The 27,230-nt window shown below is 44.9% G+C and overlaps 1 protein-coding gene and 1 long non-coding RNA gene across 2 annotated transcripts; one reads left to right on the top strand and one right to left on the bottom strand.

Annotated features, from left to right (window-relative positions):
• Positions 1-4,694: 4,694 nt before the first annotated feature.
• LOC147655074 (uncharacterized) lies at positions 4,695-8,333 on the bottom strand. Its single transcript, XR_015281442.1, has 2 exons — positions 7,954-8,333; positions 4,695-5,214 (listed from the first exon to the last, which is right to left on the bottom strand). It is a non-coding gene; the product is annotated as an uncharacterized LOC147655074 (long non-coding RNA).
• A 12,543-nt stretch (positions 8,334-20,876) lies between these two features.
• Positions 20,877-21,937, top strand: LOC111926121 (ankyrin repeat domain-containing protein 9-like). Its single transcript, XM_086871310.1, has one exon. It carries the CDS (start codon positions 20,962-20,964, stop codon positions 21,850-21,852), a length of 891 nt encoding a protein of 296 aa, XP_086727436.1. The 5' UTR covers positions 20,877-20,961; the 3' UTR covers positions 21,853-21,937.
• Positions 21,938-27,230: the final 5,293 nt, after the last annotated feature.

Consider the following 27,230-nt stretch of genomic DNA (forward strand, 5'->3'; position numbering starts at 1 on the left):
TAATTGTTTTCTGTGGGATTTAAATCTTTCTTGACAGTGTTTGTAACTTGACATGCCACAAAGCAGGGCTGTCACATAGCAATTGGAGGATAATACTGAGAAGAAACTGGCTATTCTCGTTGGGCTGTCTGGATGGAAAGGAGCTGCAGACAGTGAGCAAACAGAGCCACGTGAAACGCTGCTAGAAGCAACCTCGAGAGGTCACCTCTGTTGCTAGGCAGGATCTGCTAACACAAGCAAGGAAAGGAAAATTAACCTCAGAAAATAATTTCAGCTTTAATAATTCAAGCTGGTGCTGACACTTAGGAACGGATTTGATCTTTAGATGCAGATTTTTATAGTGAATGTGACCTTCCCCCTTTATTTCTCTTTCCCATCCCAGTTCACTTTGAGTGGGGAATGATTCTCAGCCCAAGCTCATGATTGATTTTGTCTGGAGTTGACATCTCTGCTGGTGGCCCCCATCATGATCCCACCAGTGGAACTAAACCACCTGGAAAATTTGGGCCAGGAGACTTTGTGTGGACAGCCCTCTCGGGGGGACAGCACTTTTTAATTAACTGGCAGAAACCATCGGTAGGGAATGATTGCCAGTTCCATCTGAGTGAAGCAATCCCAGCTGCAGGCTGTAATTCCTGTTACCTGTATAGTGGAAAAATCTCCCAGCATTAGCCCTTTCTTCCTCTCAGAGGGGCTTAAAATATGCTCTTTGAAAACAGAGTGATACTGGTTTGAAATGGGAGAAGGAAGAAACGGAGATATCTGGGACCTATGTGGAGGGCACACTGACAAATTTCCACACAAAAGTGTTTTCAGGGACAGCAGTTCACAGGGAGTATTGGGTTCTGAAAATCATTGTCATCTGTCCCACAACTAATTATGTGAGTGGATTAGTCATTGCTGGCTTTGGCAGGGCTTTTCATTTGATTTCCAAAAAGAGGCTGCAGTCTTCAGTCCTGTCTCACCTGCTTGTGGCACACTGGTCAAGAAAAGGTCCATGAGGAAAACACAGCACTTGTCTGGGCAAGGGACAGGAAGACTATTAAGTGCCATTTTAGGGGGCAAAAGGAGAGCTCCTTGTTCACATTAGCCTTAGACTGTTGGATTTAGTTTAGTTGGGTTTTTTTGTTTTCGTTTGATTTTGGGTTTTTTTTTTTTTTTAATTTTCATTCTGTACAGTGAAAAGCTCCTGAGATCAAGTTAAAAGGTGAAAATATGGACTTCCTTGGAAAAAAGTGCAAAACACTTCCAGATTTTTGAGTTATAGGGTCCTGCTATCAAACCAAGGTGGTTTACATTGGGTTAATGAGGTGGATCCTACACTGCCTTCTCAAACCTTCCTGCTGCAGAGCAGGACTGGTGCCTGCCCAGCAGAAAAACGTGAGGCTGCCAACTTGGGCCAGCTCAAGAGCTGCACCAAGGCCAGCTGAACCATCTCACCAGCCAGGCAGCCTGGGCACTGCGGTTTGGTAACCTCCACAATCGTGCTGGTGAAAATCATCTCAACTCAAGGCTCACCATCCAGTGAGAAGCTTGAAGCAACAGCAGCAGCAGCAATATCTGAGGGAGAGGGCTTGGAGTCTGGGAGTGTCTGATTGTAAAGCTTGGGAAAACCTGAAGAAGTCTTGAACTCAGATATGAATGTGGTGGCTCTCATTCACACTTCCAGCAGATGTTTATCCAAATGCCATCAAATGCTTTTTGCAAAGGGATTAAAGGGTGCAGGAATCACTGAGAGATCTCTTTCCTAGATCTGGGCTTAAACATTGCAAGTGCAATTGTATTTTCCACCTTAAACTGCTCTTGGTTACCTACTTACTTTTTCATGCTTCCACTTTTCTGAAGGATCTGCAGATCCTCCAAATGCAAACCAGAAAAGCAGCTGTTTTGAAGTACGCTCTTAAGACCTGAATTCTGTGGTGTAACACAGAAATGCACAGCTCTTAAGCCTAGGGTATTTTTTTGAATGGGAAGCTCATCAACTGGCTCCAAAATGTGCTCCCTGCTTGCCTTGACTGCTTTTCTCTTCCAGCATCTACCACCTGCAGAAAGACCCTGCACCCCTTTCTTCTCCCAAAGAGCCCACTTCACCTTACAAGCTGCTGTGAACTGGGGAATTTTTCTGCATACAGTTCTTGGCTTACTGATCAAATAGCTCTGCTCCAAAGGCTGGATTCTCTGGTGAATTTCCATGGGACTGACAGGAGCCAGCACGCAGAGGGGAACCAAACCTACTTTGGGTCAATGAGATATTAATTTAGATTCTGCTCTTTGAGATACTTTGTTGGCATAACTAAGAGTGGTGGGTATGGCAGTATTTCACAGGGCTTCCATGGCTTTGTAGCCAGGAGAGACAAAAGGCTGCAGCAAAAGTATTTGCTGTGCACATGTGAGGCTGTATTTGCTATTCTAAACCAAGAAGGACATTTTAGCATGGCTTTCTAAGGAAACAAAGCTTATGTTCTCACGCTGCTTTTCCATCTGTTTCCCCTTTGATTGCTCCTCAGCAAATCCGGAGCCCATTGGCTAGTGTCAGCCAAATTTGACCATGGAACAGTGTGCACTTCCCTCTGCAGAGAGATGGATGGCTTGATGCAGGAGCAGGCAGGGATAACCCAGCTCTTTAATTGGGAAAGACTGGAGCCAACTGGACCAGAGTGCTGGCTTAGCCTGTCAGCCCACGCTTGGCTCTGGGTCCACCACAGTTTGTGCCTAACCATGGAGGCTGGGTAAGACCTTGGCTACCTCGGCTACTGTAACTGTGCCTGGTGGGGAGAGTTTCCTCCCTAACCATTGTGCTAATCGGCTTAACCCTGCAAGGTGACATCTGATAAACTTGGGCTCTCTAAGAAAATGTCTCGTGGCTATTTTTTGAGTGATTCAAAGTATCTAAATAGGAGATGATATATTATTAAAGTCCTAATTTTCTCAAGAATTTGTGTTTTAACCTGGCAATATTTTGAGGAAACCCTTTGAGGGATGTCTTTTTTCAGAGCAATCAGAGCTGTTACTATAAACACATGCCCCTATCAGTCCCTCTGTCTGACCTCACACCATCAGATAAGCAGGCTTAGCCTTCACATGTCCGTAGGGATTACTTCATATCCGTCCATTGCGGTGACTGGGATAAAGCGATCTCTGCAAATGCAGTTTTGCCTTTAGGAGGTTACTGCTTACTCATGTGTTAACCTCAGCTCTGAGCAGGTGACCAAAGACATTTTTATTTCTATAAATAAAGAGGAGCCTGCAGCTACAGCTGCCTGTGCTCTGCTGCAGGTAAATATTTGTCCATGTTAGCTTGGTGAGGGCAGCTTGCATTCGAATGGCTGACCACAAATCACCACGGGAGGCTGCAATAAAGATGATTTGGTGGCATCAAGTGCCACAAGGTAATAAGACTCCCAGGAGAAAAAAAATAGTCCAGTGCATTATCTCAGTGACAGGTTGTTGACACAGAAAAGCAGTATTTGATACCAGGGACTCAGATAATAAAGAGTCAGAAGCCAGCTCAAGAGATCACCAGTGTCTACCTCTTAGGCTAAGGCAGGAGCAAATACTTCAGGATCATCCTAAGCATGTTTTAAATAGATCAAATGGCAAAGATTCAATAGTCTTCCTAGTCAAACATAAAATTTGTGATATATTTTCTTTCCAATGGATATTCCATTCACATTCTCTGAGCTGCATCTTCCCTGAAATGTATCCAGCCTCTGACTTTGGTTACAACTGTCCAAGTTTTCAGGAGCTACTTTCTTATGTCCCAGTGATTTTCTGTGTTGTAAATCTTACAGCATCAATCATTTTGAATATTCTACTTTCCCAATATATTCAGGATGGAGATCACTCCGTATTCCAGCTCTTTACATATTTCTGACATGCTAATGAAAAGCCACGGAGCAGAGAGGCTACAATACAGGACAGTTTGAGAGAGCTGCACTTCCAGACTCCTTGCAACACCGCTGGAGTTTTGCATAGCCACAGCAAGTTAACTGTGTGACCTATTCTTCATCCCTACATGTCTTTGCTCCTTTGTGCTCCTGTATGTGGTGATCAGAGCCCATTGAAGAGGCTGCTCAGCAGAACAGTCTGTTGGACATATTTGACAGAGAGTGGGTGAGACACTGCAAAAGCAGAGGAGGGAAAAAGGGGGTAACCACACCACCCCAGCACCATCACCACCTCCTGCCACTGCTTTGCCTAACTCTTCTGTCAGCAGCACCAGCCCCAAATTTCTTTCTTACCTTTGCTCCTTGAAGGCCTTTTGTGTCCTCTTTTTGTGCAGCTCAAGTGTCTCCATTTAGCAAAGCACAACTCTCTCATTGATAAGGTGTTTTTTCCACACTGCACCATGCAGCGAGGGAGTCCCTCTGTTTAAATGCCATGACATCACCCTCAAGGTGATCCTATAAATTCCTTCCTAAAATTATTTGTCACAAGCTCTGTGGGAAATGCAGTGAGAATGAGACTGTTGGCATGCATTAAATACACTGCCAAGCACAGACCTCTGTTCTGACCCTTGACTTTGAGCATGGCTGAGCTGTGAGGAGCATCTCTGTTGTGTTTTATCTCACATTGGGTTGGGTTGCTGGCACATGGGCCACCTTTCTCTTTTAGTTTTGCACAGTGGGAACCCCAGTACAAAACCAGAGTCCTGAGCTGAGACACTGTTAATAAGCAAGTTGGTTACAGCAAAATGGAGAATGATTATCAGTCTTTTTAATGTCAGAACAGTCTTGAAGCTTTGTTAATAAAATTTCAGTATTATTCTTTATGAAACAATCCTGTTTAACCAAGATGACCAGATTTTTCCCCTCTCTAAATTTAATGTGCTTTTATAAAATGGATACATTTGGCATGTCATCTGGAAACATTAACCAGGAAGGTTAAGAGGTGAGGCTCTTGTGTTTAAAGCATCCATTCAGTAGATACATAAATGAATTGACTAAGTGCTATCCCATTTGTCACAGGGCTATTATACCTGGGTTTTTTTTCTGGGCCAGTTATAAGCTATTGGTTAATGGGGTAGAATTAGATTTTTACAGAGCTCTATGCAGATAATTTTCTTGGAAAACATTTTGAAGAGCCTGCCTGTCCAGAATATGAGAGGTGATGTTCCACTGCTGTCTGATGGATTGGTGCTCAAACAGCAGGACTGCAGCTGCAAGTGGTAGCCTGTGGCTCCTCCATTAGAGTTTCTGCACTAGCACAGGAGAGCTGTAATAAGGAGAAATGACATGTTAATGTGGAAGTAAGTTCAAAGCCCTCAGATTTGAGCATCATGGGACATTAAGGAAATTTAACATTTGATCTAGAGCAGGGCTACTTGGCCTGAGGAGCCTCAGGTCCAAAGTCATCACATCTTAAAATTCTGTGTGCAGACTGTTTAACTTGAGCTCATCTCTCCTCATGAGGTTAATCCAAATAAAGAATAATACCAAGGCAACTTCCTCACAGCACGATCCCAGAGCAATGAAGAGTAATTTCAAACAATATAAATACTAAGTAATGTAAAACCTGGCTAAAACACTCTCTATTAAATATAACAAAAGTAATCTTGTACCAGTGTGGATAGAAGTAGGGGCAGATTTCCCAATTTCCCTATATTTTCCATTAATATTTTCCTCTGAAAAGCTCCCTGCCTTTCCCATATTCTAACATCTCAGGCTGAGGAAGGTACAGAAGGAAAGCTCTGGGGCATTCCAGGGTTATGAAGTATTTAATCTCCAGGACACCCTTATCTGAAGTTGGTTGAGACACTTCAGACAGAAATAGGCCCCATCCTAACAGAGAGCAAAGGGAACAGAAGATATTTTCTAGTGGATAATTGACAGGATTCCACAAAATCACCACCAAGCCATTACAGACAAGTTTTGTTGGTTTTTTTTAGCCCTAGCAGTGAGGCTGAAGAATGCATGAAACACAGAAGGGCTCTGCATAAGTTATGGGGAAATTCCCTATACACTCAGCAGGGCTTATTTGCCCCAAGAAGAAGTCTACAAGAGACTGGTGTTATTCCTTCAGTAGGTATCGCCTTTGATGGTCTCTTTTTTATCAAGCAACAAAGATCTTCTCTTTCCACAGTATATCCTTGATCTTACATTCATTCCCAAGCTCTTCATATCATTGCTTTTCTCTTTACTCCCTTATACTTTCCTTAGCAAAGAGAGTCTCATGATGCTCTCCATGGCTGGGAGGAACTCCCTCAGCATAACCCCAAATCTCACTTGCTGTTCTCTGTTAAAATCCTGATCAGGAAGCCCAAATGCCTGAACAAAAGCTGGCAGCGTGTAGGCTGACGTGCTGCTCTCATGTTTGCTTTTAGCCCCCAGCCATGCTGTGCTCAGGTGTTTCCTCTGCCATGAAAACTATTTGTGAGCATCTTGGCCATTTTGCTCTGGGTCTGTGTCTCAGGCACAGCTTAGAGAATTGGGTACTCTGATTGGCATCCCTGTGTTTTATGAACAAAATGTTAGTACTGTGTTTTAGGACCACAGCTTGACAAGTTCAGTCATGCAGAACTGAAAGTGGACTTGCAGTTGAGGTCCAAAATAGCCTGTGAATGCCTCCCCAGGGAGGCTGGGATGACAGGCGCTCAGCTTCCTAGCAGGTGCTCATTTCTCTCACGTGGAGCTACTGTTGGAGGTCAGGGCCTCTTTATTGGAACATGATGTGACTGCATCACTTCTGGTACAGTACAAAGAACAGAGTCATCCCAGCCACACTGAGAATGGGCCTTTCAGTGAGGTGAATGAATAACAGACTCTCTCACTGGAAACCTGTAATGGTTTCAGTACAAATCAGGGGATAACAAGAAAGAGGTGCTCCCGTATCAGATATATTGTCTCCAGATTTTGCCTCAGAAAGCTCCCACCACTTTTTTGGGGGGATCTGCAAAATGCAGGTGTTCAGTTTTGAAACTGGTGCTCATCAAGTCATGGAAATATTGGCTGAAAGTCCCCTCTGCAGGTCTCCTAGTGCAAATGTCTTCCCTAAAGTCCAACCTGGCTCTTTCAAACAGCAAACTTTGGATACCACTCCTTGTATTGCCCACTGCTCCTGAAAAGTATTTGCTGTTTGTGAGTCTTTGCTAGGTGGTTGTGGCCACCTCCAGCTCACCTCTCAGACACCTCTCTCCAGCCAAAAGAAGCTCAGCTCCCTCCACTTCTCTGAGGGGGTGCATCCTGCAGCCCCCTGAACACACGACAGCCCCACTGGGCCCTGCCAGTTTCCCCACATCCCCCTTGACCTGGGAAGGGAAACCAAGGCTGGATCACAACCCAGGTACAGCCTCCCCACCACCAGGCAGTCTGAAATAAGTAACTTCTGTCAGAGCTGGCTGTCCTCCTCCCCAGGAGCACACACAGGCTTTCTGAAGGAGGAGCTGCTGTCAAAGGCACTCATGGGTTCTTTTTACCCATGAAGTTGTCCAGTTGCTTTTTGAACCTCTGTAAAGGTTTGAATCTAAAATCTTAAAATCAGCAAGGAGTTTTACGGCTTTCTTGCACAGTGTGTGAAGGACTACTTCCTCCTGCTTGTGGAGAGCTTGCTAATTGCTAGTTTCATTTCTTGTTCTCATACAAGAAAGCACAATGAACCATTTATCAGGCCCCTGCCCTTCTTGATTTTATAGATCTCTATGCAAGTGATAACAAAAGAGGACAAAAATTCATGAGGAAGACAAATGCTACATTCTGCTTTTCTCTCCCTTTATTTCCTGAATCGTGTGACTCCTCACACTTCATTTGAGCATCACCTTTGGAGATTGTCTCCCATTGTTTCCTCCTCCTTTGTCTTTATTGCACTCCACCAGTGAACAGCAACTAGGAGTAACTGAAGCCATAAACAACTATTTTCCTGCTCATTTACCTGTGTTGTTCTGACAATTGCTTAATGGTAAACATAGGACTTACTGACACAATTTAGACCACAATGCTAACAAATTTAATTCCTTACCTTTGAAAGACAGGTTAATACAATTTTCCTCTGCATTCCTCCAGGCCATAAAGTCAAGAACAGCCACAGGCAGAGGTGCTCTCAAGACCCCCAGATGTGTTATCATCTGAATTTTATTAGGATTCTGAATAGTGCTGCTGATGAAGTTGACTGGGGAAAAAAAGAACAACTTAATCTGTTAAAGACCTGCAAAAAAGAGCTGTAATTCTTTCAGAAAGATTGTTTTAGCTTCTTGCTCTTCTAATCTGGTGCTTGTGTTTATGAGGACAGTCAGTATGCACCTCAAGCAACTATTTTGATGTCTGCTCAACATATGCTGTTTACATGATTTCAAAGTCACTGATCTTGCAGGAAGTTTGACATTCAGCAAAGAACAAGGCCTGAAGGGAAAGAGAGAGCCTGCAGGTTAGGAACAACCAGCTGAACCCTACAGAAACTAATCCCAGTCTCCAGAACAGCTTTTCTAGAACAAGGGGTTCAGGCAGGGGCTGAGGGAGTGGTGCACTTCTAAGCTGCTCCTCTGAATCTGACATAGGCAAGAAGCCTCCAAGTCTTGAAAATGTCAAAATGTTCTGTTCATCCAAGGCTTGCTGGAAAATAAGCTGGCCAATCTCCATGGAGTGGGAAAACTGATGTGGAGTGTAGCTGGTGAGGTCTTGCTAATACCAAAACAAGGAGCTCCCACTCTTCACTCTGTTGACACAGTTATCCTATCACCAAGGGAGGACAGTGTGTGTCCTGTGAGCAGGAGATGACGGTGTAGGAAGAACAAACAGCCTCTGTATGGGAACAGGAATTATCAGGAGGGCTGACAGTAACCCGTGCCAGGGACTTTCCCCATGCTTGTTAACCATCCAAAGCAAACTGAGCTGCTTATTCTGGGGCCATGAGGTTAAAGGTGGTCTCTGTTTAACACACAGGTGTGCTGACAGGGAGGCAGTCCGGACCTGGGGTTTTTTGTGCAGCAGAGCCACCCCATATAGAGGAAAGTTCCTAGGGCTGCACACAGAGGCGGACACGACCCTGCATCAGGAAAGAGGCTGAAGGAGACACAAGGCAGAAGCCAGAATCCTTGATATGATCATTTGGATTGTCTGAGTGCAAGTTGCTGTTCGGGTGATATTTGGCCTACGATTTAGAAAGCAGAGTTTCTTGTGCAATAAATCATAATTCGTAATCTTGTTTTTTTCTCCGCAATGCCTCGGTGTGGCTCTTCTCCTAAGATTATTGAATGGCACCACCTTGTGGGTGCTCGGACATGAGGAGACTTTTCCATCTTTATTCCATGTGCGGACCCTGCAGGGGTACATTTGAATAGCCAGGCATGCAAAGGGTGATTCTTTCTCACGCTGCCTCTCAAAGACCGGGCACTCATCAAGAAGTGCTTTTCTGCTTGTTTGCTGCCAGCTGACAGAAACAGATTTTAGTGTTTAGCGGCTGATTTTCAGAGCTTAACTGATTTTGCCTTTGCTAGAGGTTGTATTGGAAAACTGTAAACAGATAAAATAATTGACACTTTCCAATTATAGAGGAAGTGCCGAGGAAAAACACTGAAATACGCATTAAAGATCATCTACCCAGGATGCCACTTCTTCCAAGGTGTGGAATCCATTTATCTGCTTGTCCATGCATCACACAATTCCCTAAACTCCTGAAAGTAAGGTGTAATGGGAGAATTTACCATATGTACTCTTGAGTTTGCCTTTAGGGATTTCCCTGGCAATGACAGACAGCACATGTCCTAAACTGCAGTTTCTGGGAAGCATCAGACATATGTTTGTGAATAGAACAGCATGTGTACAACGACTCTGAGACTTTCCAGAAAGCACTGGCTGCATGTTGTGTATTTTATACAGCATTAGGACTCATGTTATCGTGGGTATGCAGGAACCCATGCTAAACAGCAGCTATGGGACAGTGTGAGTGTGCATGTATGGAGTACCAGGTTTTTTAGTCAAGTGGGATTATCATGTATAAATCCAAGAAGCTCCATGAAATCTACCCAGACAAGATTTTGCAGAGTGAATAGGATGACATCCTAAAAAACCAGATATATTGTAGCCTAAACTACAAGACTTCAAGAACATGGAACAGAATCTTAAGCAGAATATAGACAGGTAAGCAGACACATTCATACTCTTCTATTGTCCATGGAGAGAAACTCAATATAAACATAAATAAATACAAATGGTTAAACTAGCAATTAAATTTTTTCAAGCCTGCTTCTCAAACTTGGTTTCAATTTTGGGAAAAGAATTTTCCTTTTACAGTGTTGCCCCCCAGCCATGTGCCCACACAGTTTTTTTCTAGGCAAAGTTACAAGGGCTGGACGCAAGGTTGTGCCAGAGATGTGCTGAGACACCATGGGCAGAACAACATGGTCAAAGCAATTTGGTCCATAAAGTGAGGAGAGTGCCAAGAAAAGGGATGAGGAAAGCTTTCCAGGGGATTAGAGAGGTTTCTGAGAGTAGGCATTAGGATAGGAGTGGGAAGGCACCAGGCCAGTCAAAGCAAGGGGCAGTTTGCTTTGTGTTCCAAATAACCTGATGTATCCACCAGGATAACCCCATTTTAGGTGTTGCATGAGCACAGAGTGAATGACAGTCCTGCCCCCAGAGCACCTGCAGCCTGACAATAGCCCTAGATGTGCTGAGAGGAAAGCGTGTGCTGTGAGAGCAGGTGGGTGATGTGAGAGGCAGCAGTGCCAGCACATCAGCAGCCAGCACTCTGTGGCTGCTTTTTCCAGCCATGACAGTGAAACACAGTTTAAAGTAGGGACCTGGAAGAGGAAAATGAGCCAGTCTTAGAGACAGCAATGGGGAGTCTCTGCCCTGAACACACTGCCTGTGTGGGAGAAAAGATGAAGATTTCTTGCTTGGAAATTCAGAAAACTGATGACAGAGTGACCTCTGGGATAAATCAGAGACTTCTATCAATGTCTAGTTGTTGATGAGCAATGGTAAGAAGGGAATTTACAGGCTGATGAGATCAGCAGTGAACGTTTGCAAAAGGGATTAAAGGAAGTGAGGGAGCCCCTCTAGTGGGAGAATCCAAGAAAGACAATCACAGCTATTAGCAGGGAAAATGATCCTAATGCAGCATCCAGGATGGTCGCAAATGTGAATCAAGATTTTCCCAAAATGCACAGTGTGGCATCATTTATATTATGTAAGGGAAAACCCCCTCAAAAGTGAAGAAATCATCCAACAGTTTCTACCCAGCTGATTACAAGAAAAGCTTTTCCTGACTTGATATCTGATGAAGAACAAGCCCGAGCATGTGAGCAGTATGCACACAAATTTTAAGTCATGGAGAAAGGGTAGCATATTTCACAGTCTTTTAGCCTGGACTCCAGAACTCCCTGTTCATTCATCAGGTGCTAGGGAAGGCCAAAGAGACACTAAAATGCTCAAATTAAATATTGGTCCCATCTCTTGTGTGAATCTGAGGTAGCCAGAAAGATTTGCAACATGTCAAAAAACATAATACAATGGGAAGAGATAAAACACTGTCTGCCTCTGTTACTGGAGGAAATCACTAACTCTGTGTCCACCTCGGTTTCCAATTTGTAAAGTATGGTGAAAAGCAGTTCTTCACTCTCATAGGAAGTTACATGTCAAAAATCATGAAGGCTCTGAAATGCCAACATACAGAGAGGGAACCAGCTTAATGACTGGGCCTGATGTATAGTGGCACCAACTTTTTACAGCTTACAGATTCTGCTGTAACACTGAGCCGTCAAACAGGACAGCAAACCAGCAGGGCTGTGTTGGGAGAGGACAGCTCCAGCTGCAGAGCAGGCTCACTTATGACAGCCACCTTCTGCTCCAGAAAGCTGTGACTGTCAGGAAGACGATGCCTCTGCCTGATGAAGAGGATGAGGAAGATAATGTCCATTAGATACCTGTAATAGTTTAACACTTGGATTTTATCGTGCAGCAACACATTCAATATTTCCACCTATTTATGTAGTGTTTTAGGGCTGTATTTGACAGGCTTTAATGTAAACATGATATTGCTGGCACAGCGACAGGTTTTTTTTTGGCATTGCTTTTACAGAGTCTTTACATAGAATGGGTTTGATGTGTGACTCATATAAATTCAGATTTTTTTTCACTTTGAGCAGATGTGGCCCCTCAGTGTGAGCCCAAGAACAGTTGGGGTGTTGCTGGGATTTATTTACAAACTTCCAAGCCAGCAGTTTCAAATCTGGGTTAAAGTTAGATGCCTGTTTCCATGACAGATGGTCTCATTTTGAGAAGGAGTGAGTCTTGACAACTGGGGCTGGCTGGGAGAATGAATTTCTGTTTCATAAAGATTATTCTATTTTCAGGCTATTTTCAGATCCCAGATCAAGATTTAAATCTCCAAATTCAAATATCGTTTAGGGTTGAACAACATTTCATCTTGCCAGCATCAAGGCTCCTTCTGATCCCTAGCTGCTGCCAGAGTTTATCCAGGCTGCTGGGAGAACGAGGAGTCCTGGCTCTGTTGTCACCTGCCTGACAGAGCTGTGGGGTGTCAGGAGCAAAGGCTGGCTGGGAACCTTTCTCAGGGCGTTTGTCAGCACTTCCCAAATGCTCTGGTGGGAACAAGCCTGAGCCCATGGATTGTCCCTGTGACTTGGCACGGCAGGATTGTGGTAGGGGGTCCCTGGGCTCCACAGCAGCCCTGGAGGTAAAAGGACCAGAGAGAGGTTGTTATAGAAACACTGATAGTTCTTTAGCCCTGACAGGATCAGATCTCATCTCAGGTTTTTCTGGAAACCTGAGGAGAAGGATTTTTTTCAGAGGAGAAGCATTTCCATAAAAATGTTCTAGTTCTTCCACTGAAGACTCCAGTGGCACTGAACAAGCAGTGCCTGCTGCTGATCCAGCCTTCAGGAGATGAGGTGTGGGCACAGCACAGTGCCACCCTCCCCTCCTGAAGCAACAGCTCTGGCATAGGGGAGGAGTCCCCCCTCTTGTCACACAAGGTGGCTGCTGAAGCATGTGAAATCACTTGAGGTGTCTGACATTGGTACTAAGGAGCTCCAGGTTATTTTTCCCTGGTCTCCAGCTACTGTTGTGGAGTGGTAAGGAGCTTCACTAGCTCCATTTAGCAGCTCTGTGCAGGTGTCTTGTGTCCTTACCCATCTCAAATGGCACAAGATGTTACATTTCAGGGCACCAGCCCCCCATGAATTGTCTGTCATTGTCAACATCGCTGCCAGGCAAAACAAGGAAGGCACCTCCTGTATCTGATTAATTTCACCATGATCCTTGTCAGGGAAAGCAGCATCCCTCCAGTCTAACTCCTGGCCACCAGAGCCTGGATTTTAATTCACTGACCACAGCTTGGTGCAGAAAGACAAAGCCTTAGAGCAAGAGGAGGAGGGGAGAAACCATGCTCAGTGTGCTACACACAAGACAACTGTGACAGCCTGTGCTGCTGAGGGGAGGGGAGCTGGCAGTCCCAGAAGATGGATATAGGCCATGGCCCTTCATTGGCCTGCATTATTATTAGGGTGGCACCCAGAGGAATTTTACTACCAGTGGTGTAAGTCTTCTTCTTCTTCAAATTATCTCATATGCCATTAAGAAGAGGGCCAGACGAACTTTTTTGTTTGATTTCAGTACCTTGCCATTGATATCTTGAATGAGTGTTTCCAAATGCATTCAAGCTAGTGAATGAGTGTTTCCAAAGGCAGTCTGATGAGTCATCCAGAAAGCTGCCTGTAAACATGAGTTTGTGCACACCTCACAGTATAGAAGGAAAGAGCTTCCACTTCTTAAATTTTCCATTAAAGAAAACAAAAACACTAAAACAAACCCAAAACCACTGAAAAAACCCCAGCATTCAACTGACAGATATATTAAAACTTTAAGCCATCCTTCTAAATTTCAGTGATCTGAAAGTTCAGCTGATTTCTCTCTACCTTTCACTTTTGTTTGTAGTACAAGTTCTTTTCTCATCACCAGTCACCAACTTTATCAAAAGGGGACAGTTTTGCTCATGATGGGCAAAAGACTCTTTTTAAATAAAATATAGGAGTCATTAACTTAAATCTTGAATTATGCTGAGGCAGTCCAAAATCCTTTGGAGCATTACTGATGAACATTTCATTCTCTTTAATTAGTCACAAATAGAATTTATTTTTCTGTACTGAATCAACCAAATATATGAGCAAGAGGCTCCAGCGAGCAAAATAGTGACTTTGTGAAGATCTTTAAATTCTCCTTTGGTGTTCAATTCAGCCACTGTTGGCTGGGATGTCATTAAGGGCTGTTTGGCACTAGCAGCTGTTTCAGGGTTTCTGGTTTTGATAGTATTTGTATGGTCACAAAGCTCAGATGTGTCCAGGATGTTTTACCCCTGGGTGCTGATGAAGGAGCACTGAGGTAGCTCTCCGAAGCTCACGCTGCAAGCAAACACCACCTCAGTGGACTTAATGGGAATCTGAAAGTGCTCAAAGCATTTGTAGGGCACTGAAATGCTCCTCCTTTAAGCAGCCTTACAGAATTTCCTGTTTTCCTTTTGCTAATAATTCTTCTGCTCTTGAGTGAATTCTCAGTGGCTGAATTCACATATACATTGAACCATGAAGATGGAGGAAAATGGTGACCAGCTGCAGGTTAGCAAGGATATGAACTCATTATATGTGATAGTAGAAGCAATTTGTCACTGTCTGAGTCATCACAAGTGCCCTGTTCAGGGAATCCACTTTTCGAATACAATTCTTTGAACAAAGCATTAGTGATAATAAAGTCCAGAGGTAACTTACTTGAACAAATAAGATTTTCAGGCAGTTCTGAAAAGCTTATTGTTGATCAGACTGTGCACTTCTCCCAGATCAAAAATCCTTTGCAGATAAAACCACTGGAAAGAGTGGAGAACAGTGATGAGTAGTTGTCTTTGGCTCTGGATGAAGTATTTTGTCTGTGAGACAATAAAATGCAGGCCAAAGGAACTGGCAGTCTTGATAACTGAATGAACTTTGAAATCTCTCTCAGTCTCTGCGACCTCAGAAAATACTGCAAAGGCTTCCCTGACAAATAATTTTGTAATTACACTAGGGCTGAAGATTGTTTTCAGTGACCTCCCGTAGTTAATTATGGGCTCATAAGTTGCAGACCGTGGGGTTTTACAGAGCTGCTCACTGCCCAGATTTTTCTTTTGCAGTGGATTCAATAAAAGTAATTTAAAAAATATGTTGATGCCTTTTTGGACCATGAGTTTTGTTGACAGATGCAATGAAACTGATACATCCTGCAGAGCAGCTCAGTCTCGTGGCACTGACATTTCCCCCACAAAAATACCCAGAAGTTAACTTTCTGCCCAGCTCTTGTTTGCAATAGCAACGTGGCACAAAAGCGACTTTGAAGGTTCAGACAAATTGTCATCATTTTGTTACGAATGGCACAGCTGGAGTTTTTTATTTATTTGCCCATCAGCATGGTGGTAGGACCTTGGATTTGCAGTGTTGGTGTAGTGTCAGCTCCTGCATATGCACAAAGACCTCAATTTACAGAAAAAAAAAGAAAAAAAAAAAGAAAAAAAAAAAAAGAAGCTTGCTTTGGAGACTGTCAAACATTAAGCCTCGCTGATATCACATAGCACTGAATTGCAGAGGTTAATTATGGTTCGTGTAAAAAAGCATTGCTTTTTGTCAGTATTGGAAACTAAATGTATTCATGCCTTCCTGAATGCTTTCTCAGCAGTTGACAGCCTTGACATTTACATAGGGGTGTGGTGAAACAGGGCACCGACACCCGTAATCATCACGAGGAAGGAAAGCATCCAATGATATAAAACTGTTTCACAGTCTCTGCCTTTCCCTGGAAAAACAGCATCTGGCTCAATGTGTCTGTAGGCACAGACTGTCTGCAGGGGCTTTTTTTGTTCTTTAAACAGAACTCAGCTGACAGGTTACTTTCTGGAAGAGGCATGGTAATCTGTCTATTTATGTACTGCCTTGGAGAGATGTAGCCTCAGATTAGGATAGGAATTGGGAACTGAAACAAATGGGTTTACAGAAATGGGAGACACTGGGATTCTTGGCATGCAGGCTCTGTGCAATCAGGTCTCAAAAGCATTTTCAAAAAATGGAATAAAAACAGCCTTGTTTTTATAGCTGATTAAACTGAGCTGACGTCTCATTCTCCAGACATGAACATACTGCTTGATCGAACCCACATTCGAAGATGCCTATGACGTTCAGTGATATTTGGAAACATCATTATCCTTCCTTTGGAGCTAGCCCAGTGTTTACTGAGTGCCTGCCTTTGGAAATGGGCAATCACTCCCTGGGAGCTGAGAGAGGAAAAGCATTTCATTCATGGTGGTCAGGATTCTGCCTTGACCAGCCTGCAGCACTTGACAGTCTTCAGGCTATGGCAATCCCACTGTCACATGAGTTTCCCTGAAAATGGAGAACTCAATAAGCCAAACAGTTTATTTAGCACTGATCTCACATCTATGAGGGCCCTTTTCAGAACACAGGACGGCACTGGCTGCACTGCATTGTTCTGTTTCCTCCAGTGTTCTGATGAAGTTCGCTCCTCAATTCTGCCACCTCCTCTGGGTCGTGCTCCTGACCCATCTCCTGGCGCAGCTTACTCTTTGTCCTCAGCCCAGTCCAACTTGAGACCTCAGCACCCATCCCTCTTGCTTGTTCAGACCCCAAACTGAGGGGTTGCTGAGGCTTAGGAGGAAGATGGCTTTTGGAAAGACTCAATAACCCACATCCCTCATCTGAAGGTAAGGGAGCTTGTACCTCAGAGACAGGGGCTACAGCTAGTATTATGCTACAGGTCTCTGACACTCAGGTCACATAGTGACAACCAGACAGCTGTGGCAGGATTTTGCAGCTGTCCAGTGCCATGCAGCAACACACACTGGGGTTACGTGTGCCCAAGAGATGAGTGTGGCTCCAAAAAAATCAGTCAGCTTTCACCTGGAGTACAGATAGGCACCTGTCAGGTATTCTATAAATTAAGCTGTCTCTATAAATTATCCTGTGACACTGGAGACACAGATGATTCTGTTTGAGGATCCATCTTCAGTCATACACTTCCCTGCTTTCACAGCTGTGGAGATGCTCTCACATTTGCAGCAGGCTCTGCTTTGCCATAAGCAGGGTAGCTCATTGTCTGGCATTGCTGTCACCGTGCTCCTGCTGCACCGACTGCTCTTGGTGGCAAACACACTGTCATGTTGCTTCTAAAAGGTCTGCTCCCTGTCAAAACCCAGATATGCTGGAAATGTTTCCTATATCAAGGGCTCTGTCTATACCCTGAGTTTAAAAGTGGACAAAGGAAGAGGAGGAGGCACACTCAGATCTGTGCATGCTGAGAGTGGGGCTCAGGCTTAGAAGCCTTTCCCTGTAATTTCTTCCTCTTGTCCCTCTGTACAGAATTACAGAGAGCAATGAGAAGAACTGTGGGGACAAGAGTGAGTGAAGACACCTTCTGGAAAAAGACAAAACCAACAGCAGCTTTTGATCACTAGGACTGGGAATAAATCAGAAGTGGGACTTTTGTATTTGTCATTTCACTGCCTGGTGGGAGCAAGAAATTTCTCTCCTTTAAGGGAAGAGCAGCCTTGCCCCAAGCTCTAGTAGACATGGGATCCATGTGAGCTCAGATCAGCTCAACAGTATGCAGGTTCTGTACTGAGCTTGCAAAGGCTCAGGACTGAGATCTGCCAAACTTGCTTTGCCTGGACTACCATAGAGTACCTTCTGCTCGCAGCAAACCAAGCTGTAGGGACACCTTCCTCTTTCTAACCAGGTGCCTATGGCTGATTTGGTTTACTTTCACTAGCACTGCATGGTAGAACCATAGTTTTATACCAGCTCTTCTGTGCACTATGAGGTGTTCACAACTCCAATTTCATAAGCTGGAGCTAACAGAGGTCACCATGGGCTTGGTGTGACAGCAGAGTTGCTGTGAAGTGGAAGCACGAGGTGCAGTGTGGGGGGCTGCAGGCCCAGTGGGATGGTAAGAGATGAGGCACAGGCCTGACTCTGGAGCACTCACAGCTACAAACCACTCACCTATGGACAGCTAAAGAAATGCAGATACAGAGCTGGATGAGAATGGTTTCAGGGGTAGAAAAGATGACAAATAAATAATAGCTTACATGTATATAATCAGTATTGTGAATATGGATGTGAAATGGAGTTGCAATCTAATGAAGAAAAAAGCAGGTGTAAAAGTATGTAACAAATCATAAAACTTACCCCCCAGGAGAATCTGGAATGAGGAAGAAGAAACCATCACCATCAACACCACATTCCTCCCACAGAACAACTGCAGATGATGATGATGACTTCCTGTAACACCACCATCAGAATGAAAACACCAACCTTAGGATTTAGATGAGGGGGCAGGACAGGGGGAACATAACACTAGGAATATGGATAGCAGATAAGAAGCGTGCATAAGGCTTCAAATTATTTTTTAATTATTAGTATTGCTATTGAAACTCTTTTCTGATAGGAGTATTATTTATTTTTCTGCATTTGACCTGGACTAATAATGACTTTTTTATTAGCATGCTAAGATTTTGGTTCTACTAACATTCAATTCTTGTCTTTAGATGTAAGGTATGTTTCCCTTTTGCTCAGAAACAATATTACTAGCATTACACAGTAAAAAGGTTTCTGAATAGCTCAGAAACATTCTGTATTTCTCATAAGTTCAAAATAACCAAATTCTTTATAAGCTGAAGTCACCATCAAATGTGAAAAATGTATCAGCCCAGGAGAGATCTAAAGAGCTTCTCAGCTTCAGATGAAAAGGTAAATGGTGTTTTGGGTAAAATCAGCTTTTGTTCTTCAGTTTTTCCCTTCAAACCTGTTCCTTGATGCTCTCTCTATGAGTCAACACTGATTCTATTCCTCTTATAGACTGCACTTTGTCAAAGAGGAAAGCCACAACAAACACCTTATGAATTAGGAGACATTATTTTTAGCTACAGATTTATTTCAAAGAAATGAATTGAAACTTCCAAACTCCTAGTCTTCTAGTTCACTTCAGGAAAGTGAAGCTTTCCACATCAATGTCTTCCACTTTTAATGTTTCTATAATGTTTTATGGATGTATTATGCTTACAATAAAATTCAGTAGCAATGCATTGCCATCAAAATCAAAGGTGGCCTTAGCACCATCTTTTCTAAACTCCTGGAGAAAAAAAGAAGAGGCCAAGACCAAGAGCCACCCGAGCAGACAGACCTGTGCCATTTGGAACCATAAAGAGGTGAGCAAACCATGTGAGGGACTCTCCTAGTTTTGGTCTGGGTTTCCTAGGCAGAATTATAGTGTAAACTGTAATTACAAGGTACCGTGTAATTACACATGTTTTCACATTCCGGATATCCTGGACTTGTGCTGTAGAGGTGATTTGCTAGAAGCTTTTTGGCCATTTCTAAATCTGGGGTTTTGACTTCCATCTCAGTTGGAGATACTTGCAGAACATTTTTCTCTTGATTTCTATGTGTCTGCACCAAGTCCACTATCAAGGACAACCCAAAACTAATCTGTATGACTAAGAGCATGGTCCAGATGCTCCTTGAACTCTGACAGGTTGGGTGCTGTGAGCACTTCCCTGGAGAGCCTTATCTTAACATCTACATCATCCAAAGCATAATGCTTTGGAAGATGGGCAAGATCTAGACCCAGTTTTGTGAGTGGCTTTGGTTTTCTCTTTGGATGACTCCAAACAACATTTGGAGATCTGATACTTGAATTCTGTCTAGTTTGAATATACTTACTATATGTTTGTCTTCTTGTGAAATGAAAATAAGGATTTCTTGATTTGCTGTATTTTCCCTCAAAGGGAAATCCCATTTTCCTACCAAAATGGTGAGATACCATTTTATTGCAATATGTTGATTTAGAAGATGCATGGAAATCCTCCTTCCTTAAGCACATCTTGCCATAAAAGAGTCTTAGTTCATTTCTTTTTTGTGAATTTAATTTTGGCCAGATCCTTCTGCGTCATCCAATAGGAACTTTCCCCTCAAACCTGTAGGCCTTGGTCCTCTATGTTTTACCCAGGCATTGCACAAATCTGATTGCCTAATTCCACTTCCCTCCATTGCTGCTGGCTCTGACCAGAGTCCCAAAGCAGGACATCTGGGAAATGCTTAGATCAAAGCTCCCCAGACGCCAGTGGGGTTTGGCCACTAACCTTTTGTTTATGCCCTTGCTGTGCAGCAGAGGCACTCCAGGTATTTCCTTGCTAAACAAAGGCAGGCGTTTAAACTGAGCAATCTGCTTTATGACTCTGGGCACCATTACTGCACACACCGTTTGACTCTTTTCTCTGCAGAGATTAATGCTGGCGTCTTCAACATCACTAATGCCTTATAGACAATCCATTAACATCAGTGTCTCCTAAGTGGCCAGCCATACCATTATTTATAAAATAGGGATCCTTTCCTAGTGCTACCACTACCAATCCCTTGATTTCCCGAGCATGGAATCGTGCCTATTATCAGCTCTGGAGTATTTTACACTGCTACATATTTTTTACTATATAATGAGCTCTGTGTGTGTGAGTGACATGAAAAAAAAAAATAGCGGAATATTGCTATTCCACTTGCTGCAGTGTATGAGCTGATCTGGTTAGACATGAAATGCAGACAGAAATCTGCCTCACCTCTCAAGCTAATTTTAGTCTCTCCCTCTGTTCTCTGTGGCTGTGTGTGTATAAAATCACTGGCAGCCTGACAGCGTTTCAGTAACCTGTGCCACGCGCAGAGCAGGATGTACTCACCAACCATCTGCTTGCATGGCACGGGTTAACTGATCCTGTGGGATTGTGCTTACCTAAACAAAACCACTGCAGTGAGGGGAAAAACAATGAATGGGTGGAGATGATCAGCCCATGCGTTCCAGCTAGTGCAGTCCAGGCAGCAATGACAGCCTGAAGGTTGCAGCAGCATCGGGATCAGCATTGCAAGTGCACCAATCTTACAGTCTGGAGTGATTTTACGTGGAGCTGTTCTTTATTTGCTGAGCCATGGCCAGTAACCAGGCCAGCCTGCAGGATGATCAGAGCAGGCACTGCAAGTTCTTATCCTATATGTTCTACCAGGCTGTGAGAGATCACAAGCCTGTGTGGATGCTGGAAGACATGAGAACTATGGAGTATTTTTACTGGGAGGAAAATGCCAGCCTACGAACCTACTCACCTTCAGAAGCCCTTCTCTATGCAGTGGTGCATAATCACCTGCCTTATGCTCAGTATCTGCTGTCTCATTTTCCAGAGGAGGCTCTCAAGGTGCCTGGGGAGCACTTCTGCTATTGCCCATCCTCTGCTCCTCACTTGGCCATGGCGGTCACATATGACAGGAGAGATATCTTGGGACTGATCATCAAAATTGCACACAAGCTCCCCAGCTTGAACTCCTATATCAATAGGGCTGGCTGCTTTCATCTGGAAGATGGGAAAACACCCCTGCACCTTGCCTGCGAACTGCTGAGGTCAGAGACAGTCCTCATCCTCCTCGGGAATGGAGCATCTCCCAGGATAGAGGACAGTAAAGGGCTTACCCCGCTGGACGTCATCCTGGAGCAGATGTGGGACTCCAAAGTCAATGTCGCATCAAAGAAGCTCTGCCTCGACTACCTCTTGCTCTTCATGCCCAACCCACAGTTCAAGATGCGGAAAGTTCTGCAGGAGCATCCAGATCACTGGACAGCTTTGCTGGGAGAAGACAAATTCAACAGCCTGGTGGGGAACACACCTGCTTCTTTATATCTGCAAGCTATGCAAACTATTCTCCAGACTCTTCCCCCTTCCCACTTCCCTAAAAGCATCCAGGACCTACCTATACCTCAGGCACTAAAGCCCTTACCATCCTATGGCAAAAAGCTACCAGCAAAAAATGTGGTAAATGTTTTTCCTTGACTTTATTCGATGGGTCTTGGATTTTCCAAGGCAACTTAGAGGAGCTGGTCATCCAGCACCCTCTGCATTTTAGTGTGATTTTAGTACTTAACCTATTAGGCTATGCTGGAAAATCCAATATTTTGTGACAAGATTTTAAATGTTTTTTCTAACTGATTGCAGGCACGGCACTTTTAAAGGCAAAAGCCTTCCTTGTTTTCTGTTTTGTTGTGCATGTGAAGGGTTAACTGTAGTTGAGACTGTGTTATGTTTGGTTTCTTAGTTGTCAGCTGGTATCAGTGTATCTGAATTCCCAATATGATAACTGTATCCCGTGTAATGCACCTGGCTTAAAAGGAGCTACGTACCCAGTGGGATTTTTAAATGGTGTCACTGCTAGAGCTGGGAGAAATACCATCCCCTACCAACAAGGTTCAAACATCAGGTTTCCTTTCTAACAATGTTCAAGCACCATTAGTAATAACCACAAAGTGCATGACTGATGCTGTAGGGATGCAGAGGCAGTTCCTGCAGGCTAACTCATCCTATCGAGTTACTTTGCAGCAGGTCATGGTGTGGAGGGCATGAGTTCAGAGAGGGGCAGTGCCTGTACACTCCTGTGGGATGAGAGATAAAGATCCACAGAATAGCTAATGGAAAGCATCCAGGTTCACTTGGGAGCGAGGGGGTTAAAGGCAATCCCAGCCCTGATGCCTCTACAGACTTGTGCAATGGGGAAGGAACAATTTACCCTGCTGTCCAGTAAACAAATGACAACTAGAGCAGGGACAGTGGGTGCCCTGTCTTTCACAGGTGATATTATTTCTCCTTGACTTGTGTTTTAGAACATATCTCTACAGGAGATGTAGCTCGCTAACTTGATTTCCCTGTGGGTCTCAGAGCCTTTTGTTAGTTATCCTAAGCTGGGGTATGATGTTCTGCTGTTAAAAGTTGTTACTTGCTGTCCATTGGAGTATTTTTGCAAGCCAGGTCCAGAAAGAAATCCTTATCCTGGAAATTACAAAATGTTCCCCCTGACTGGCCACTGCAGGCAGGGTGAGTTTGCAGGAAGCGGGGCTGGGGCTGGGCAGCCTTCTGAGTAGCTCTGAACCATTCTTCCCTCTCTGCTCAAGGCACTGATCCTGCTCTCCTGGCTGTTCTCAGCAACAACAGAGATGGCAGAATCCCAGCTCCCTTTGGGGGACATCCCTTATTTTGGACACCAGTGTTCCCTCCTCCTTGTAAGCGCTACCCTCTGTTCTGCTGAAGTAGCGTAACTCACTTCCCCTGTCTGCACTGGGCAGCAGTGAAGAACTCACTCTCCAGCTGGATTTGGAGCCCAAAGCTGTGGGGCATGAACTGCTTTCCACAGGCAGCAGCTAAGAAAGATGTATAGTGAAATCTCAATTGCTTTGTGCAAAAATGACTTGTGTCTCATCTGGCTAATTCCCTGCTTGTGCCAAGGAGGCCATGCTGGACCTTTCCATCAGCACAGGGAGCACTTCTATTTATTTTCCCTCTGCATGGGCTACCTCCTGTGTGCCAGGACACTGGCAATGCCAGCCATGGCCAGCTGGAGGTTTACTGTGAGGTTGCAGAACCTGCCGTCCACAGCCACCTGGAACATCCTTTCTGAGACACTGGGATGCTCCTCCCAGCCATCTCTTCCCACAGGCCGTGGGAGGACCTTAGTTCCCGTGCCACCTGCTCTAGGCCAGGTGAATGAGCAGGCTTGCTTGTGAGGTGGAGAAAATGTCAGCCCAGCCCCAAAAGTGGCAAGCAGGCCATGAAGGGGTTAACCCTTCTCCTGAAATCCCACATGTCTGGTGCTGCAGCGTCTCTCCACCCCTGCCCCTGGGGACTTGAAAGTCCTTCTCCATCAGTGTGTATTCCTCCTCGTTCGATGGGGAAGGCTGCGAATGGGGAAATGCAGGGTCAGCGTTGGGTGAGGGTTTTGAGGGAAGCCTGCTCGCTCGACAGCCCGTGCTGCAGACAGAGGCTGTCACAGCTTGGGAAGCAAAGCAGAGCCCAAGGCAGATTTGCATTATAAGCAGCGGCTCAGCTGCTTCTGCCAAGCCCTCAGGCTCCCCAGCACTGGCACATACTCCCCCGAAAACCTGAAAACCCGGAGCTGGAGGCAGAAGACAGAGCAGGCTCTCGCTGCCCATGGCTGCCCAGAGTGACTGTGCAGAGCACGGCCCCTGTGGCACCCCGGGAGTCCAGAAGAGCAGGATTGGGTTTGTCCCCAGCAGCACTGCGGTATCTCATCCGGATGTTGGTGGGTGAGAGGCGGAGGAGGCTGGTGAAGGATATTATTAGAATAGTAATTAGGCCCCGGGAGCAGAGATCCCAGGAAAGGAGGAAATGGAAATCATCCAGTGCTATTGCACTGGCTGGAAACCATGTGTTTCAGTGCCGTGAAAAGTTTCAGAAAAGACAGGAGGAGGACAGGCGGATTATTCATCTTACAAATCTAAGGAGGCAGGTAGGGACTGCTGGCACTAATGGAAAGCGCTTTCTATTAAGTCAGGAGGCCGTACGCAGAGAGCCAGAGCAGCCCACTGTGAGTGTAAAATGGTGCAGGGGTCTCTTGTTGGTTGCAATAGCTGTGGATCAATGCAGAGGTCAGGAATCAGGCACTTCAGGCTTTATGGGTTGATTTCTAGCAGACAGCAGGATGCTTGTGTCCATGCATTTGTCCATGTGGGAGGCTCCCCTCAATCCACCTGCCAAGAAAGAGGATAGAAAATGAATTGTCTTGAATAGTTTCTTTCTGGCACGTTCCTGTTACTTGTGTCCCAGCCTGGAAGAAAGCTGCTGGTCCACTGTTGGCCAACATGTAAAAATTCCAGTGTGTCCAGCCCAGAGTGTAACAGGCAGATACCCACACAGGAAAGATCACTCCACAGCCCACCCATTTCTCCTTTTCCTGACCATTTTAGCAAGAGATCAAGCCTTCTGTGTGCAGTCCAAGTGGGCCACAGTTTAGGGTCATTAGCACTGTGGTGACAACTCTTTCTATTGCCTGTAGCAATGTGATTGCAGGATGGGCACTCCTGCTGGAATGGGGGAATCTTCTCCCTAGGCCCTGTTTGCTTATGTTGTGGTCATCTGCCTGTTACTGTGAGATGCTATTTGTCTTCCTGCTGTACAGTGACATTACATCAGATATGGCCAAATCTACCTCAGCCCTGTCTGTGTTGTTTTTTTCTTTCCATTCTTTCCAATCCAGGTCATTAGCAAAAGTGAATTCAAATTATTTTGCAGACTTCCTGCAACCTGACAGTCTTGAAAAATCCCTGTGCTTGCATGGCAAATATGTTGGTGACTTTGTTAATCAAAAAGGGTGCTGGGTGCTGTGTGGTGATGTTTACATTCTGCATATCTGCATACTGAGTAAGTGTCACTCAGATCTGTATTTCTGAACTTGGGAAAAAGAATAAACACAAGAGAGAAACGGGGAGAGGGTAAAGTCTTCTGATCTTTGGATTTAGGTTGGTTCTGCAGGTTATATCTCTTTAATTTAAATTTTGAGGAGTAGCATTGTAAGGATCTGAATTGTCTGTATGTGTGAGCCTTTGGTTTTGGTGAGAAGCTCTTCAGTGAGCACAGTGGGGGGAGTGAGTGAGTGAGTGAGTGAGTGAGTGAGTGAGTGAGTGAGTGAGTGAAAACACACAGGTGAGTGTGCGCACGTGTGTGAGTGCCTGCCTGCTCTCTTGTCACACACACACACGTGAGTGCTTGACTGCTCTCTTGTCACACACACACGAGTGCCTGCCTGCTCTCTTGTCACACACACACACGTGAGTGCTTGACTGCTCTCTTGTCACACACACACATCTGAGTGCCTGCCTGCTCTCTTGTCACACACACGTGAGTGCCTGCCTGCTCTCTTGTCACACACATGAGTGCCTGCCTGCTCTCTTGTCACACACACACACGAGTGCCTGCCTGCTCTCTTGTCACACACACACACATGAGTGCCTGCCTGCTCTCTTGTCACACACACACACGTGAGTGCCTGCCTGCTCTCTTGTCACACACACACACGTGAGTGCCTGCCTGCTCTCTTGTCACACACACACACGTGAGTGCTTGACTGCTCTCTTGTCACACACACACGAGTGCCTGCCTGCTCTCTTGTCACACACACACATGTGAGTGCCTGCTTGCTCTCTTGTCACACACATGAGTGCCTGCCTGCTCTCTTGTCACACACACGAGTGCCTGCCTGCCCTCTTGTCACACACACATGTGAGTGCCTGCCTGCTCTCTTGTCACACACACATGTGAGTGCCTGCCTGCTCTCTTGTCACACACACATGTGAGTGCCTGCCTGCCCTCTTGTCACACACACACATCTGAGTGCCTGCCTGCTCTCTTGTCACACAGATGTGAGTGCCTGCCTGCTCTCTTGTCACACACACACACATGAGTGCCTGCCTGCTCTCTTGTCACACACATGAGTGCCTGCCTGCTCTCTTGTCACACACACACATCTGAGTGCCTGCCTGCTCTCTTGTCATACACACACATGTGAGTGCCTGCCTGCTCTCTTGTCACACACATGTGAGTGCCTGCCTGCTCTCTTGTCACACACATGAGCGCCTGCCCTCTCCTGGCAGTCCCGTAGCCGACTGGCAGCTCCCACCTGCTGCACTCCTCGTATGAACAGCGAGCGATGTCCTACAGAAGCAGCCTTTTCACGAGGTCAGTGTGTGTGTCCCAGGCCCTGTGCTGCTGACAGGTAAGGACATTTCTTCTCTTGTAAAGAGGCAGCAGTTTTGCTCTTTAAATGGGTGTTTTATCCCCAAACACCAAGCACAAGGGCTTCTGCTTGCCGGCAACTACAATCATCCAGCAAAGGGTTTGTGATGCTGGCCACACTTTATTCTAGAACACATTTTTTGAAAGAAATAAAATCTCTTAAACGTATGTCTTTGTCTTTCTTTTTTTTTCTGGGCTGCCAGAAAAATTCAGCTACCTATGGCTTCCTAACCCTATGCTTCTGTCTATTTCTGCAGCATCATTAGCAGGAAGGACAGCCCAGAATCTGACCTCAGTTACACCTCTCTACACCTGAAGTAACACTTTTTAAGTCAGTTCCATCACTACTGATCTTTGTTGGTCTAAAGGAAAACAAACCATTTGTGCACTTGTGTTCTTCAAGGCTCCATAACTCTGACTTCAACATACAAATAAATGTCACACTTAATACCTGAAAATTTTTTTTTACATTTTTTTGTACTCTGAATATATATAAATAAAAATATTTTTTTTCAATCTCTAACATCAGTGGCATTTCCCTGTTCCCAGTTCTCTTGGCATTTTTGGAATCAGCATGGCAGTGACAGATGCTGCTGTTCACTTATTAAGACTTAATGTTGCCATGCCCAAGT

The sequence above is a fragment of the Cyanistes caeruleus genome, chromosome 2, assembly GCF_971803275.1.
Source record: "Cyanistes caeruleus chromosome 2, bCyaCae1.hap1.1, whole genome shotgun sequence".
NCBI classification, from domain to species: Eukaryota; Metazoa; Chordata; class Aves; order Passeriformes; family Paridae; genus Cyanistes; species Cyanistes caeruleus.

Excerpts from the sequence above, each read along its gene's own strand:
- LOC111926121 (XM_086871310.1), top strand. The coding sequence starts at position 20,962 with ATGGCCAGTAACCAGGCCAGCCTGCAGGATGATCAGAGCAGGCACTGC.